General features: G+C 35.7%; 1 protein-coding gene across 2 annotated transcripts in view; it reads left to right on the top strand.

Moving 5' to 3' along the window:
- edil3b (EGF like and discoidin domains 3b) overlaps positions 1–10879 on the top strand; it is a 267283-nt gene extending 256404 nt beyond the window's left edge. For both annotated transcript variants that reach the window (XM_088630643.1, XM_088630642.1), the window contains exon 11: positions 3784–10879. In XM_088630643.1, the coding sequence (XP_088486769.1) occupies positions 3784–3933 (150 nt within the window). In that variant the 3' untranslated portion in view covers positions 3934–10879. The remainder of the gene's footprint in view (positions 1–3783) is intronic.
- The last annotated feature ends 7866 nt before the right edge of the window (positions 10880–18745 follow it).

Raw genomic sequence — 18745 nt, 5'->3', positions numbered from 1 at the left:
ACATGGAAACATTTTGCCTGCCCTTTTCAGCTATAGCTTAAACTGCCAAGCGGCTTGTTGGCATAATGGCTTCAGTGCATGACTCGCATTCTGGAAGGTGGGTGGGGTTCAAGTCTTGCTCAGGGGAAGAGTTCTCCTTTAACAAATGCGTATTTAAAGTACTGTAGTTAATATGTACATTATATTGACGTTTTATTTTTATGGCACAATCGGCAACTGATTCTTTCAAATTTAAAGAAAATAAAAAATAAGAAATAGCGTGTCCCTACCTAAAATTGCATGACTTTAAATTCCATGAAAAAGCGGGGTTAGATAGTTACTTATGGGTTAAGTTATTGACACTTTTTGTGCACGATCATCTTAGAATCTTTGTGTACGATGCATTTTTTTTCTTTTTAGTGAAAAATTTTAAACATTTTGATTTTGTAAATGCAACACGCATATCATAGATAAAATTGCATTCCTTTTCATCTGTTCCTGAAGTGTGAAGTAATCAGCAATCAGCAGGTTGCTTAGCAACTCAGCTAAGCCCATCTCCACCTGGTGGTATTACAAGGTATTTCACCCTATTTAAGCAAAACACGTTCGTTGCAGTTCGTTGCGGATCGTCCACCGCGTTTTAGTGCAGCATACTGTACGTCTCACATTTTGAATGGCTGGATCTGTGACAGTGATATGAAACTTATACTGTATAATGGTTACTTATATAGTAAAGTAAAAATATCCTTTACATATTGATGATGACAAAATTAACCTTCTCCTTATCTTTAATAACTTGAAATAGTGTAATTTATGGGAATATGTGCAGCATGATGTATTTCTATTTCTCTATATTTAGGTCAATCTCATAAGATACAGAACTCTGTTCCATCTAAACATACTGTATATAGTATAGCGCAGATTGGCTTCATCAAGTCTGTACTCTGTTTATTACACAAGGGATCCTCCAGTGAACGATCAGCAAGATGGATATCAAAACTATACCTGATAGTATCTTAGCCAATCACTAGCTGTGTTGTCATACCTTAAAAGCTAGAACCCAACTAATTTTTGTTTGTTAGCTCCCTGACTTCTTATCCCTCTTCACCTAAACTGGAAATCTGAATTTCAAACCACATGATTGCAGGCAGTCCAAGTTAGGTCTTAAACTTTCTCCAAGAGAGGCCAAGACAGCAAGTCCTTAAAGTATAGAGGTTACACAAGATATTCTTCCCGTAAAAGGAGAATTTTTGTGTTTACAAACCTGCTGTTATTTTTGCCTGATCAACAAAATAAGACAGTTGAACTCTTTTTGTCAACATCCTGAATATCAGAGCGTATTCAGCACCAAGCTAGAGCTCAAACCAAGTTCTTCCACCTGTCTAACTTGCAGATTAAATTTGATATTTGTTATAAATGTTTTTGGTGTTCTATCAATAAATTGTATATTGTATATTTATAATCTGTGGGTGAATCCTTGTAAATTATTATGGTTGATTAATTCAAGTTCTCTTACAATTTAATTTTGAATTTCTGATTAGTACAATTCACAGAAAGCTTTCAAAGTCTAACTTGGATAGATAACAAAAATTGCCATTGCAGAATTAAGCAATATTTAATGCTGATTTTTATCTACTGTATTGTAATAAATTACAGAACTCCACAACTGAGTACAGCCATAATCTGCCAGTGGTTTCAAAAATGTTTAATTAGTGAAGTGCTCTTCCCTGCTCTCCAGACTTTTCAACAGCCACCTAAAGAGGCAGGCTTGAAGCCAAATCTCTCTCCCTGGTGAGAATAGTCTCCAAGACACCTGATTTGTAAGGTGCATCTACTTCAAAACAGCAATTTGGTTATTAAGATGCATTTAATCTGTGCTTTGATAGTCAGGAAAATTATGTTAAGTCAGCCTCTCCCTGTTTTCTTAAAAGATTGGTATTTCTAGGTGTTTTATTGATGTGAAGGTAATCATTATATATAGATTATATAATATTTTTACAATAACAATTTAACTAATAACTATTTTACAATAGAAAAACATTGCAAATTTTAGTACAAATAGTATTTATAAGTTTTTTAGCAATATACAATTGATAACCTATTGATAACCTATTTACTATGTACATTTTTTAAGAGCTCTAAACCACATGTAAACTGGAATAATCTATTATATAAAGTTTTGGCTAAAGCCTAATTAATGAGAAATAGAGGCAACCTACATAGTGAATATGTATAAAATATAGAGGACACTGTAGATACTGTACAGGCAGTGAGACGAATATGGAATAGACAAGAAGGTTGATGCTGTGATAGAGTTGTTTACTGTTCATTGAAAAAATTGCACAAAATCTGAATGTGCTTGCTAATAAAACTTTTCTTAGAAACTGTTGTGCCAGAAAAAACAGCATCAGCTGAATTGTGTGTTGAAAGACGTCTTTAGTCATATGCATATGGAAGTCTTGCTTGTGGAACAAGACTTCAAAACCAACGTTTACAGTGCTCCTTTATATAGTGGAACAAACAATACAAGATACTGTACACTTCTCACATGACTCCCAGCTTGCCTTCTAGCTATAAATGGTCATTCTAAAAAGCTGACCATTACATGTATATCCTTTACTGCCTGCTCGTTTGACCAGCAGCCATTCTGCTGAATTGACCTTTTGTTCCAAGATAGGTCATTCGGTCATTTCCCTGAGAGCTATGTCAGATGAGCATAAAGACATCATGTGGCTACGTATGTTATCTTTTGAGACCAGATATCCTGAGACAGCTTTAGTAAAATATAAGTAAAAAGATATATAGTTAACAAGATATAATACGAACTTACAGTTTAGTAAAGCACTTGTAGTTAATTCCCTCAAACCATCTTTAAAAACCATATTTAAAGCCTCTAGCTTTTACATTCTGTCCACATACAGTAGATGTATTATTTATGAAAGTAGACCTGAATATTTAATAAAGGGTTCCTAAATGTTCCATTGTTACATAAAGTTTTCGAGTTAATACATTGCAATATTTTATGAATGAGAGCTTTGTATATTAACTTCTGGATCATTGTTCATATCTGTAATGGCGTTCTAGCTAAATAATGCAAATAAACAATTATCAATTTTAATTTATGTACATTATGGCTGGATAAAAGCAATTTCTGGCAAATTTTCAAAAACTGACAACATGGGTACTATAGAGCTTTACTATACCTATACTCCAAATGAGCACCTCTACTGCCAGAAAGTAGGTTGTATGAAATGTATGGTTCTACAGGGGTGACAAAATGTGTTATTCTGAGATGTTGGTAGGTTCTCTATCAATATTTTAGATGTGTAATTCTTAAGGCACAAAGATTAATTTGTGAACATTGTTTGTGGCAGTGTTCTTCCCAACTTTTGTCAGCTAAAAACAATCATAAATAGAAATTGAAGATGACTTGGAATTTCTTCCCAGAATTGCTTAGAAAACCAAAGTGCAGTTTGCATTACCTCTGTAGCGCTTTACAGAATGAGTACTGGAGCTCTGATTTCCGGGAGAGGATGGCATGCTTTTCTTTAGTGGTAGCGCTTCATCTCAGAACTCTGAGCAAAACAGACAGACAAAGCTCTGTCAGCAACGCTATTTAAGAATGTGCCCCCCAAAAAAAATTCTCTCAGCATTGCCGGCTTTCACACATGGGTGGCAGGTGCTTTCCAGGTAGAACCCAGCACGCAAGTGTTTTGCGACCCCTGTATCTTGCTATTCTTGGTTCAGTAGCATCTTGTGTTTTCCCTCAATTTAATTTCTTTGTGTTCTTCACACACTCAACAGGTCTTCCAAGGAAACTTTGACAACGACACGCACAGAAAGAACGTGATAGAGCCTCCCATCTACGCCAGGTTTGTCCGGATCCTTCCTTGGTCATGGTATGGCCGCATTACTTTGCGAGTTGAGTTGCTGGGATGTACAGAAGAGGATTGAATACTCCTGCGTACTGGAATATTCAGCTGCCTAGAATATTGCTCCAGTATCTCACCATAAACTGTGTGAAATCTGTATAAATCTCCAATGGGTTTTTCAAGAATAAGTGTTTGGTTGTGGTAGGCAGGATTTTATGTTTTGTAAAATGGTCTAAGCCTGCCCTTGTCAAATGTATGTCCTTTTTTCTTTTTTTTACTTGAGATAGATAAGTTGTCATTTTTATATGGTATGTATTGTTTTACATTGGGAAAATAATATTCACACTGTGGTTAAAATGAGTTCTAAGGAGAGCTGCAGTGTCACTTTTTTAACAAAGAAATTAGATCATTGCATTCCATGCATACATGAACTTCAATTTCTTGATTTAAAATTATTTTTCAAGTATGCAACCCAGTAAACATAAATGTCAAGTACACAGTTTCATTTCTAAATGATAAAATGCATAATACTATATCATCATTTCAGAATCTTTACCATTCACATGCTCCTAATAGTGACTTTTCTGAGCAAACAAAAGTTTTATGTATTAATGCCTAACAAAGATTATTTTGTTATTGTGTTATTTATAATATGTTTAAACACATACAGTACAGATGCATTGCACAAAAGCTCTTACTACTAAACTTTTTTGTGTTTTGCATTTAAAGTTATATATGCCAACAATTATAAACCTAATATGCACAATTCTGTCTAATTAGCAGAAATATTCAATACATTTTTTCGTGTTACATCCAACTATGCTTGTGTGATCAGGCCTGGATGCATTTGCCAAAACATAAATGTTTATTAAAAAAGTAATACTGCAGCATTAACACACTGAGGTACGTCTTGGATGATCAGGATCAAGGAGTCCTTTCACAGTTGCAATTTTGTGTTGTCTTTAATTTATTTGAAACATTGGTTGAGTACTGTGGTTGACTTCATATTCTATTGAAAGTGTGTCACATTGATAAGTTTTTCTTTTTACTTCTATTGTATGTTAAGTCCTGCTTTTAGATCTCTATGAAACAATTTGAACAGCTCAGGATAGATGTCACGCGTTTTTATTGTGTTTCTTTTTTTTTACCCACAATTTTAAGATATGCCTAAGAGTAAACTCCTTCTTAAAAATGTTAAAAAACACAGCCTATGTGTTTGTTAAAAGTGACAATGAAAGGATACACATAGTTAAAAGGTACATGATATTGAATGGCATACAGTACATAATTTTTACATTGCTTCATAAATATTTATGAGGTATAACCATCACGTTTTATTTTTCTCAAAGGTTTTTTTTTAAATAAAGTTTTCTTTGCTTAAAGTGTAAGACAGACATGCATTATGTCACCTTCATTCAATGTTACAGTTCCGATTATGTCATAGAATTCCTGGGATAAAATGAGAGTGCACTTGAAGGAAATGAACTGAAAAATACGCAGCAAATGTTGTACTATACAGAGCTACACATTATAATCTCTTAGTTTTGCTACATGATAAAAAGCCAGTAGACTGTTACTGTGTCTGTAACCGTATTAACGGCACTCCTGGTGAATTTATATGTTAAGTGGTCTCTGAATAAGTTTTGAAGTTGTTCTAAAAAGAAAAAGTCAACCTTATGTATTAATTACTGTATACCCAGTTAAATGTAATTCTAGAATCATCTAGAAATGTGTATGGGCTTTCTTACATATGGATGAAATTTACAGACATAAACAGTAACCTGTGTCCTCTTAGTATGCCAGTCCTTTTTGTTGGGGAAAAAATGCAGTTATCTCTACAGTATGAGTTTGTTACTGTTACACATGCTCTCTTATAGATTAAAACATTAGAATTTCACATATTTGTGAGTGTTTCAGATTTAAGAGTGGAAACTATAATAAACTTCTGTGTTACTTGTAGTAGTCCAGTAAATAACTTTACATTTGCATATTATTTCTCTTACACAAGCAGGAAAGAGAAATTGCTCCTAATGTCTCTGGTATTTGGAGACATTAAAGTAGCTCTGATAAAAAATATGGTTTAGCTGGACACATTTTTCAGAGGTTTGTAAATGTTCAGTTTTTTACAACATTTAACTGCACATCTAAAAAGTCCACCAATCAATTTTGACAATGCACTTTTTTATACTGTGGAATTATGAAATGTTCTATACTTCTAAATGTAGGCTACGTGACCATAGATACAATATGTTGTAAGTAATGTGTAATGGATGTATGGACTATAAAGTAGCAAAGGCAAGCTTAAAAGAGAGTAAGCAAAGAGGTTAATGGCACATAATTACACATACTGTATGATAAGAGAAATGTAAGGAATAAGTTCTAAAGTCTCTTGGTTTATAATGGCTCATTAGAATTCATTCAGATCTGTTATTTTCTTTTTAGAGTTCAGGTCTCTATGAAGTAGCAGATGAGCATCAGAGGACCAAATGTTCTCCTTCTAACTTTTTAAAAACTCTTCTTCCATGCACATAAATAAGCTTTTCATTTTCAATGTCAAAACAAAACAAGACAGTTGAAGCATTAGATACTGATTATTAATTTATTTATTTATTATGAAAATAGAGAATTTATCAAATTCATCTCAGTTTTATAATCTAGATGGGAATTTTCATGTATCACCATTTTCTCCTTTCTGTGTATAGTAATTGTAGTTTACATTAAAAGGTAACACTGTTCAGACAACTTTCTACTATTTTTTAACTAGTTCAATTAGGCATGATGTTGAGCTTATGAAATGGCTGATAAGCACAATAATTTATAATAATAATCACAACAATTTATTTCATTTGTATTGAAGATTTAATTCCACAGGATCCCAAAGTTCTTTGTACAGTATATTGGAAAGAATCAATTTCATCCACCACTGAAATGCAACATCCACCTTGGTGGTGCATACTGTAGTAATCATTATGTGCCAGCAGCCCCACTATATATTATAAAAGATCTGACAGTGAAGTGAGAAATTATTTCACCAATTGATCTGCAGTCCAAATTTATATATGCCAGTTTGAGCAAACAGAGTAGAATTTAGCCAAAACATCAGTGTTAATAGTTATGAACCATATTAAAGGATCTTTAAAAATCAAGCATACAGACCTTGATTTAAAATCTCATCTGAAGGATAGGTCTATTAGCACAGTATCCTCTATGTACAGTATCACCATCCTGGAGCACTGATTTTGACTCAGATCTATACAGTACGTCCACCAACAGCACTTAAAACGTATAGTTTTGCATATCGTCTTTAAAGCTTCACTGTCTAGAAAGCAGTAATGACATACCAAATGTTGTTGCCCACCAAACCTTTATTTTGTTCCACATTGGAAATGTGTTGGGCTACATAAAGTACAGGTAATGGACAAGAAAATTGAAACATCTGGATAAATGAGGGGCACCAAAATACACTAAAATCAAGAATGAATGTATGTATGTATGAATTCAGTAAATAACACTCCACAACATTTCTGGTCTAAGATGATGCCTGCATGGAACATCCAGGGAAAGACATCATCACCAGACGATAATATTGAACAGACATGCACACCCCAGGATCTTGATATCTGTACCTTCATGTGAAGTACAATGCAAAGCAGATGAGCAACTATACATTAATTTACTCATCAATTTACAACTTTTAACCTTGGGCACAAAGCAGCCAGTTTAATCAGAAATGGTCCACAAACCACAGTCAGATAGTGAATCCAGTAGTGCAAAAATAACAGGCAATGAACTGAGCAGTGGAGAAAAGTAAGGTCAGATGAATCATCCTTCACCATGTTCTCTTCGTACGGAACAATGGATGTTTGTCATCAGTTTAAAGGATTCTGCCGTCCTCAATGCTTGATTCCAGCAGTGAAGGGTTCTGGTGGGTGTGGGGCACATTTTCCTGGCATGTTTCAGATTCACTCATTCCCTTACAAGGCAAAGCCTACGCCAAATCAGTACTTAACGGTGCTGAGTGATTATCTCCACCCCATGTTGTAGCATTTCTTTCCTGTTGAGGATTGAGGATCACAACGCTCCTGTTCACAGCTAATCCATGGTTTGATAAGCCGTATGCCATTGCCTCGATGGTCACCAGATCTGTAACCAGTTGACCATTTATGGGATATTGTGGAACAGGGCCCGAGACTGCGTTTTTTTTTACCCGCAGCAACCAGGCACGAGTTCATTGACTTTCACAGTGAAGAATGATGATCTATCACCTGCAAAATTCGAGACACTGGAAGATACCATGCCATGGTGGCCCAAGTTACTGTACATTGGTGTTTCCTTTTCAACTTCAACTGCCTGTAATTTTTTTAATGTATTTGTGTCATTGGTTTGTTTCTAGATACATTTCACCTAAGCATGTTGCTGCAATAACAGTTTTTAGTGTTGGGAGAGGGACAACAAAAAATTGCAGGTGGGATGTCCCTTTAAGATTTAATCAAAAAAGTTTTAATGAGAGTAAAGAAGTAAGTGTAGGTTCTTAATAACAAAATCTAACTGAAATATTTTACTTTTTATTCCCTTGTCAGTTCTTTCCATCTTTAAAACCTGACCATACGAATGTTTTTAATTTGTATTTTCATATGTTTCCTGTTTTCTTTCTTTTTTAGCATCAGAAAAACAGTACCATATTGTCAAAATAAAATGTTTTTAATCGCATTTATTGTGCATGTTTTCCTCAACATGTGATTTTCAGTTAAAAACTGTTTGAAATAGCTCAGTCCAAATTATGACAAGACATATGTCAACCAGAAGAAAAACAAGAATTCTGGTAGTTGATCAAGTTTTGGAAACTTTGAAACATTGAAAATTGTTAAGTCTTATTTTTTACTATTTCCTGTATTTACGTTCAAGAACAATCAATTATAATTTGTTATACAAAATTAGAAGAAAATACAAACATTTCACACCATTTAAGAATGAATAAAAAATGAATCCTTCTGATCTTAAATAAAAGTATTTGCCAATAGGAGACTGTCATTACAGCATATTTAACTTAATGTATATACTGTAATAGTAAAAAAGAAGGGTAGATTTTATTTTTTTCACTTTGAAGATGACATCCAAGTTGATTTTTTTTCATATACATTTACTGTACATAGGCATTTCCTAGACTTGATTTCTGGAGTAATTTTTGAAAATGTAATGCAGTCTGATGTTCAACAAGTGCATCAGTGCATTACTGTTTAATTAAACCTGATACATTTGGTTGACTGATAAAACACAAACTTTCCCGATTTATCAAATGGTGCTGCTGCTGTAAGTATTGTGGTTATTTTTAAGTAGCAGGAACATCTAACAAATTACAATCAAGAACGAAATTAGGTTAGGCTGGGCAAATGTCTCTTCTGTGCTCACGTACTGTATATACTCTATTACTCTGGGAGTTCATAAATCTATATTACCTGTTTACAATTTTCTTCCTCAATTTTCACTCAGCTAAAGGTACAGGTATCTGTACTGGGGTGATCTCTGCAGACTAGTGGGGGGGGGTATGTTTTACAGCCAATCAATGCATAATTAATACCCTAATACCCATCAAGTCTTTAATATTAGACTCGATTCTCTTTTTTAATTACTACTGTATATATCACAATTTTCTTTAAAAGGATAAAGCTGAGTAATATGTAACATTAAAAAAAGGTATTATTGTAGCAAAACATACAACATTAAATTACTATAAATTTTCTCCTGGTGCCTAAAATTGTAAAGATTGTTGAACATCTCCTCTACAGAACATATAGATGGGATGGAACTGAAACCTTATTTTTATAATGATTTGTTTGTTTTTTTCATTTATTTTTGTTTAATTGGGGGGGGGGGGGAGATAAAAAGCCATCGCTGTGGCATAGCAGAAGGAAAGACTGCCAGCAGATTTGTAAACATGTCAACACTGTCTGTGCAACTTGGGCAGAGTCCAGCAGAAGACAACAAACAGGAAGACTAGCTCAGCTGGAGCCCAGCCACTGGAGCTATTAACTCCTCAGTGACTGTCAGTTGTGATTTTTGTTTTGGGTTTTATTTAATTGAATAAGTACTTAAATGGAGGAGCTGCCATGCATAAACTTGACAGGCCCACTCAAGCCCTATGGTGAAACATTTTGGCTGTTTGTGGAAAGATTAAAAGACCTATTGTAGTACTGTATGACTACAAACACCAAATCACTTTATATTTTATTCTATTCATAGAACTGGAGGGAAAATTAACTTAATGCAATGTAATATTTTTTCTGTGTGGCCCTGCTCTGGATTGCTATTCTGACCAAGCTGAGGGCAGTCATGTTGTCCCAGTCCTGTCTTGCCCCTTGTGCTTCTGAGATTGGTATCTAGGTCACTGCCTTGATCCTCACCAAGAAATTAGGCTTCTTTAGGATGGGTAGGCGATAAAACATACTGCATTCACTGTCTTTTCTGGAGGATTTTTTTTTGTTCTAGAGAGGAACATGCTTGTTTGTTTTCAGCTTTAAATCTTTACATTTATCATGGAATTTTAATAATGTTTCCACTCCTAATTCTGAAATTAAATGTAAGGATATGTATGTTCTAATTGTCCACAGGTACAGGTACATGTGTTTTTTTTCCTCTTTATTAACCCTAGATATCTACCTTATTATTCTTGAAAGGGCTTCTGATTTAAACTATATGAACTAATCTATGGTTGACTTTTTCTTGCAGATCATTGCATAAATTTCATAGCAATTTTGAAAACAAATTGTGGATTCAATCTTGTAATATTGAACTGTTGTCAATATGATGTGGTGCTGGCTTATGAATTGTCAGTGATTGCAAAAAAAGTAATATTAATGAAAACATTTAAAAATCTTATTTATAGAAGGCAGAATGACCACTGCAGCCTTTGCAATTGTGTGATAATGAATTGTTTTTTTTGTATATAATCCAGCCCTGCAGGTTAATGCAAAAGTTAGTATGAGCTTGTCTGGTCTTCAAACTTAAAATAATAAAATCATGGAAATATCCTCAATGTTTATGTGTTTCCTTCCTTTTTTCATTCTTGATTTTGAATACTTTGATCTTTGAATGATAAACATGTCCACAGCACAGGATTAAATTTAAGCATTTAAAAGATCATTTCCAGCACAGCTTCTAAATCCCTTCAAATTGCAAGTGTATGAGTCTGATTTTGATTTATTTTTTGAAGGAATCATGATCTGAGTAGCTGTCGATCTTTCATTAAATAACTGTTTCTTGGGGAAGAAAGTTACAATAGTATGGTGTGTGCAATAAGGCCAATGTAAGCACATTGTCAGTATTTCATGTTCCCACAGTCGGGGGTGAAGTTCCAATCCTGCATGTATATGGGAAGCCAGACCAGATTTGACTCTGTTTGTGTTTTTTAGTACTTGTCTTACAGTGTCATGGCAGACACTGTATTTTTTCATGTTGTTTTTCAAGAGTTCACATTTTCAAGTTAATCTCTTTGTTTACGTTCAGTCTGCTTGGTCAATCTCTACTTCTCCTCGTTTGCCCCTGCCATAGTATCCTGTTACTTGCCACTGGTCTTGCACTTTTAAGAAGTTTTACTTCTTAAATATAGGGTGTTAAAACTCACCATCCCTTGAGTCTTTTTATTGGGAAACAGTCTGACTGCATTAACCTTACGTTAGGCAGAGCTTCCCTTTTAACATCAAAATCTCTACCATATCCTATGTGCAATTATTTTGCATTATAAGAAAGATTTATGAGAAAAATAAGAACAGAAAATATGTCCATGTCGATTGTTTCATTACTTGTAAGTTAATGATCCATGAATTAATTAAATAATTTTTAGACATGATTCCAACCTATCAGCACCAACAATGTGGTTAGGACACTTGTTCCTCTGAAACACGGGACACATACAGTAGATGGATAGTGCATTCTGCAGACAAAACAAGCAGATAACATGTGGTGGAAGTGATGCTTATGATATTGAAGAAGCATCATGGATTGACTTTATCAATACCTTACAGGACTTGGAATGATAATACATTTTATTTATAGATCTTTTTCAAAATACTTCAAACACTATACACAACAGAAGGAAAAAGAGGACAGTAAAAAACAAGATTAAACCTACTGTATATCATCCATTAAATGCTGCAGTGAAAAGAGGTTTTAAAAATGTTGCAGTCACAGAGTTTCTGAGGATTTGAACAATGAGTTCCACAGACATGGTGCTGTTCTTGAGAACACTATACAGTATACCCCATTGTGTAGAGCTTAGTAAGGAAGCTTGAATCTGCTGACTTCAGATTTTCATTGGTCTATACTCATAAGAACTTAAAAAAGGTTACAAATCATTCGGCCCTTCTAGCTCATTTGGTAAGCTCATATAGCCCTTAAAAAGTCCTTGAAATAACTTGAAACAAGACCATTAAATGCCATAAATGTGAGCAAGAGAACCACTCTTGTGCCAGGAGTCATGTGCTTATGCAGATGAAGAAGATTTAGTCAACACAAGAGCCTCAGAATTCTGGACATACTGAAGCCTATTTAATTAAGCACCTTAGTAAGGCATAATGTAATGTACAGTATGTTATGAGAAATTTCATATTTTCCAATTATTTATATATAATTCCATTAACTGGATTCTAATTTATAGTAACATCAGAGAAGAAGTCTTGCATACTTATAGTGTGCTATAGTGTAAGCTCTCCCTCTGGTGTTTATCTTTTCAAGAGAAAGAAAACAGTACATTTTGACTGCTACTTGTTTTCAACATTGTATTGGCAAGTAAATATTTATTTGAAATTCTGGGCTTTTGTTATTGCTTGCTATGACCTGCCTTTAAGGCTAAACTCAAAAACGGGCATGAGACAAATTATTGAAACTATACAGTATGTACTGCCTGTGTACTCTCTAATGAATCTGCAAATCTTTAATGCCAAAGAAAAATGTATGAAACAGCAAATTTGGGGAACTAACATCTTTTCTGATTTTGGATCTGAATATGCCAATATGATTCTAGGATTTGACATGCATAACAATAAGATAAGATGCTTACATATTGCACTTTACATCCCAAAGGATCTGTAAGAGTTTTACATACACTGTAGGGGGAACCCACATCTTCCATCATAGAAGTCCAGCATGCACCTGGGTAGTGTACTGTACATCAAGTCACTACCTTCTGCAGCCCCACTACACATTCAGTGAGCTAAAGAAGTAAGAAACTGCTTCACGGGTTAGGTTGAGGGAATCTTGAGGAAGGCCTCAGTATGCTATCCCAGAGCAGAATTTAGTCACAACACAGTTCAACAATCTTGCTTTACCATTGCACCACCTTATACAGCAGTGTTCCAAAACAACACATGGGGGGGCATTGGTTTGAAACTTCTGCACAAGAGAGAATAGTGCCATCTACTGGTCCAGCAGCAACCTGGTTTTTCTTAGGGTTCTCCCAACCCAGTACAGTTCAGCTCCAGCCTCGCTTGGTTTCTAAGTTCTGACTAAATATAATTATAAGGTGGTAATGCTGATGTGATCATAAACCAGACAGACTTTGAGCTGCTTGTCACGGGCTCATGTGGCATCCACAGCAGTACAATCAGAGGGCGATATGCTTTCAGTGACTACAGTTACTACACTGCTCTACACCTCAATATGGTTTCCATTAAATAATCCGTTTTTTAAAAAGGGGTAAATGTTAAAACATTAAGCTTCTAAGAGAGAGGCCTGGACTATGTGCAAAAATAATATTTCCATACATGGTAGATGTACCAGAAAGGAAGACTCTGCTTTATGTTACATTTTCTTGCTAGACACTGCAAGAAAAATTAGAGCAGATCAATGGTCTTGAAAAGCTAATATTGCCAAAACATATAAAATAATTTTAGTATTACTTGTTAAAGTACATATTTTTTACGATCCATTTTACAAGTGTTGTAATGAAACTGTGGAATGCCGTATCAAAGGTCATTTTACTACTTCAGCTATACAGTATATTGTATTGTCAACCTCATTTCTTTTCCTTACCTTAATTCACAAAACCCATTAAATTTTCAGTTTCCACAGCATTGACTTGCAAAAAAAAGTTAAAACGCGTAATCCTTTCACCAGTGTTAGCTGAGATTACTACCTTAATAAATTTCTTTTGACTTATTTTCTAATAGATGTCCCTTTCTGAGGCTGAACCTCAACACAATACTTAAGGATGGCACTTTCTGAAGTTCCAGGAATATGTACTACTGTATATCCTGTGCATCTGATGTAGGTCACACATTAAGACCTTAAGGCAAGAGACTTGACAAGCCCAAACTTATCATAGTTTTCAAGTTAGGTGGACTGAGAATATTTGACCCTTCCCAATGGGACTGCTCTATTTCACGGGACACTGGACTGCTCCCAGCAATTCTAGTACTCATAAATAAATCTGGGTGGACTAGAGTATTTGAGGTAATATAGTTTGCTCAGGGGTACAACAGTGGTTAAGCAGGCTAGATGGGCCAAAAGGCCTCTTTTTTTGTTTTTGCAGGATATCCAGTTTCATCCACAGGGATTCGAATCACAACCTTCCAGTATGAATGTGAACCCCATATCCTTTACTCCAACTCCCATGTACACTACATGCTGAAGATGCAATACTTAAAACCACTGGTATTTGAATAACTTAGAAAACCATGTGATTTAAGGATTTTAACACATTGTGACTGTATTTCTCAGTAAACCTTTGTGAACCTTATTTCTTTCCAGATGGTCAAATCATGTGACATCTGGTGTTCACTTTATGGTTTAGAAAAAAATAAATACAGTGAGGACTTAGATATGTGCCAACAACAAAGGTAATCTCATCCAAACACATAATATCATTACCCCGTGCTACAGCTGTGCAACTGCTCTGAAAAACTGCCCTGGTGCATAGATAAATCACAGTAGTAATGGGCCAGAGAAAACATTTAATCTATCAAGAAATCACCTTCGGTAAACCGAAAACCACCTCCGATTTTCTCCACTATTCCAAATGTATGTGGAAATTAGAAATATTCTCAACAATATACTGGATATAGGTTTGGCTTTTATGATTTAATTTTGATAACAATGTAGGGATTTTGTGCATGTATTGGGACAATTAATAACTGAAGCAGTAAATCATCAAAATGCTTCTTAGATGGATATTACAAAATCGGCCTTGCGGAACAACTCGGCAACGCATACATACGGATACTAATACACGAGAATACATTTATTAACACGTAAAATGTGCATCTTATAGTGAGGGCTAGGAGAATGCAAAAGGTATATATTCAATCATGAAGTGTTACAAATACCAAGAGATACTGTACATACACTACATTTATTTTAGCATTCAGTTATTCCGTTTCATTAATGAGCTTTTTGACTACAACTTCTACACTAGATACTCAAAAGCAAGTACATCACTCATAGGAATTAAATTGACATCAACTCAAGTTGAGGTAACAATTGAATTTTCAAGCTGCAATGCAGAATGTTGAATACTCATCCAATTTATGTGGATTCAGATCTCCTGCGGACACAAAGAAACAGCGGCAGGCTGTTGCTGCATCCAATCGGCATCCTCTGGCTTGATGCCAGCCAGTCCTGGTGCAGCTGGAGGTGTGGGAGAAGGAGGGAGAGATTCCTGCTGGGGTACGCTGGCAGTGCCTCTCTGAGGACCTGGCTGGTTAGTCCTGGCTGAACTAGCAGAGTTTGTGCACATGAAAAGTGACTGTGGGTCACACTCTTTAGACGGGAAGAAGGCTGGTTTGTTCCCAATGTAGCGCTAGTCCTGAAAACTAAGATTCAGCTGTCAAACGTTCCGACCGTAGTTCCCTCGTTGATCAGGCAAGCATTCATGGTGGGTTACCAGCAGTTCACAAGGTTTGCTTCTGGGCTAACCTCAGGCGGATCCTTTGGGTTACACACGGGTGACCTCCGGTCTTGACTCTTAGAACAAGGTAAAGTCCTGGAACTCAGACGCACTGACCGTCATGTGATTGTCTGAGCTGAGTCTGAGAACGTCCTGGAGGGGCATCTTCTGGGCCCTGTGCTGACTGCTTTATCAGGGGGAACTACGGCCGTTCATTGGTTGAAAGTTTCGCGGGCATTCGAGACCGATGTGGGGTTACCCTGCTCTACCAGTTCCTGATTAGCTGATTAAGGTGGAGGATGAGTAACAATGCTCTCTGACATTAGGGTTGTAAACAACTTGGGATGAGACTCTCCCTTGGAATCTCCCAGACAGTAAGGGGCCAGAGATGACCATTCAATAAGGTGGCTGGAGAAACTCAACCCTGGGAGCTGTTCCTTATCAGAAAACTCTATCAGACAGAAAAACACCTCAAATCTGAACCACATGAAATGGTCTCTCTGTGTCCAGCACCACAGAGATGAGGGAGAGAGAGACTAGTGGGGGGGAACAGCAAACGTATTTCCTGTATTATTAATAAGCATTGCTGCTACAACAACTACTGTATATTCATAATACAGTACAATAAATGTATAGATTTTTACAAAAAAATACATACACATCCCACAACCACTGCTTCCCCTCAAAAATATTTTGAATTGCCATTTATCATGTATTTGAACACTTAAAATATCAATTCACCTAACTCAAATTCACATAGTATACTATCCATGCACTATAACAGCTCAAGAACTCCACACTGTTAATGGTCAATAGCTCATTTTTCAGACATGAAAGAGACCAAGGTTTATTTTTCCTTGTCTCACAAATAAGCAATTTTGCGCGTCCCATAATAAAATTGATTAGGTGAATAGCGCTGCTTTAGTTTACAAAGTGGAAATCATAGTTTTGTTAAATGCAAACCATCAATCAGAGCCTTCTAAAAGACAAATAATGACTTCTGCCTTGCACAGTATATAAAAATGTGAAAAACAGTTTTCTTCTACAAGCAGAAATGATATTTGTCTTTTATTACAGGCTTAATTAATCAATTATTAATTAATGCTCAAAAGTATTAATGACAATGAAAGTATGCAGGATTCTCCACTGCAAACCTACTGATCTCTCTGAGAGTAGCTGTTTATGCAATGTTCTCTAATCCTACCCTGTTTGTCTATCTTCCATGGAGAGCCCGAAGCCCTCCATCTAAGCCCATTAAGCTTTCCACATCAATAGATTCTCTGGAACATCGAGTGCCCTGCCTATCTTATAGGGAAATAACTAATGTGCCGAAAGACAGAGCCAATCAGTGGATACTTTTCCCCTTGGCCGTCCCAATAGTGTTCTACAGAGTGAACTGAATGCGCTGCCAGCTCATTATATCTGTTTAAATGTAGTGTTGAATACTTAGGGTGCACAAAAATCAAGGCCGTTCCAGAAGTCCAACCTAAGGAGCAGTTCAACTTTTGTGATCGTGGGTTTACAGCTCCATAGGTCCACATGAGCTAGGACCAAATAACTGTTTAAACACCTGTTTACCGTGACTTGGCACTTGTAGAAGTAATGTAAGTGAGCATGTAGAAGACCAGCATGATACTCCCCTGGATGTTCTGCAGTAGGAACACCTCTTACCTCTGTGAGATTCCATTCCAGCACAATGTAAAACAGAGAGCCTGAAAGGTGCAAAGCTGGGAAAACTACAACAAGATTTTACCAAACTGATCTGTGAGCTGAGGGGGACAAACAAGTCGCTGAAGGCTAATAAGCAACAGAGGGAGAGACTGGAGTCTTCTTCATGGAGTCTTCAAGTTTGAGATCAGTCAAAGACTTTTGTGACTCCCGCGGGAAAATTTGACAATATTTGTTTTAGCCAACCAAACTTAAATCTTTGCAAAAGTCTCCAAAATACAATAAGGCATAACATAAGGCATCCTCATATGAGACTGTTAAGGTTGAGGGTGCACTGGACAGACACAGTACATACAGTATCAGTTGTTACCACTGTGCTCAAAAGTGCACAAAGCAATGATGAAACTATACATGATGTTTTATAGCATAATTGATGCTAGCAAACTACTTTTTGTGAACATGTTTTGAGAAGCTGACTCTAAGACATGATTAGTCACTATGGCTGCTTAAAACAACTTAATTTCAGCAGCATGACTGGATATTTCTGTAATTGCAAGCTTACAAGATATATGAAAGACATACAGTACTGCATACTGCAACTCACTGAGTTCTCATCAGAAATTTCTAAAAGCAACATCTGCCGCTTTTCCTGAGAACAGGCAAACAATGCAATTGCAAACTCATATGCAATCAGTCAAAAAAAGTAATTTTAAACCCTTCTCTCTCTAAATTGAATGTTGTCTGCTGTTAATCACTCCCTGTCAGCTTGAATTTAGATTGCAATTGGAATAGGCTGTGGTAGATTCTGAAAATGAAGCCAGACCTTATTTTTCATTATCTAGAGGCAAAATAATTTAAATTGTACTGAAAATCACTAAAACCATTGTAGGTCCCTGGTTTTCCTTAGGCCAATTTCCACAATTTACGTTTTGATCTGTTTTCTATCAGATGCACAAGCATTGGTTTCTATTTTATTAGACCTGTACAGGTTTCAATAAAACTTCTGACAATGTGAAACCAACCAATAAATTTGTTTTAAAGAAGAAAATTATTTTGAAAAAATTACATAATTACACAATTACAAATACAATGTACTGTACATGAAAGTCAGAAAGTATATCGCCTAATTGAACTTGAACTTTATTGCCATATGTAACCGGTACATGCACTGGTACAATGGAATTCTTACTTAATTGTTAAAAAAAAGTGTAAAACACAAAGTGCAGACAGTGCATCAAGACAATATACAAACAAACAGTAGACAATGCACAAGTAAACAAACAGTTAAAATGTAAAAAATTCAGACATGTAAACAATGTCTGCATATGTGCAGTAAATAAAATTACAA

This window comes from Lepisosteus platostomus, chromosome 4 (genome assembly GCF_059453375.1).
Source record: "Lepisosteus platostomus isolate fLepPlt1 chromosome 4, fLepPlt1.hap1, whole genome shotgun sequence".
Classification (NCBI taxonomy): domain Eukaryota; kingdom Metazoa; phylum Chordata; class Actinopteri; order Semionotiformes; family Lepisosteidae; genus Lepisosteus; species Lepisosteus platostomus.
This window is presented reverse-complemented; position numbering and strand designations above follow the sequence as displayed.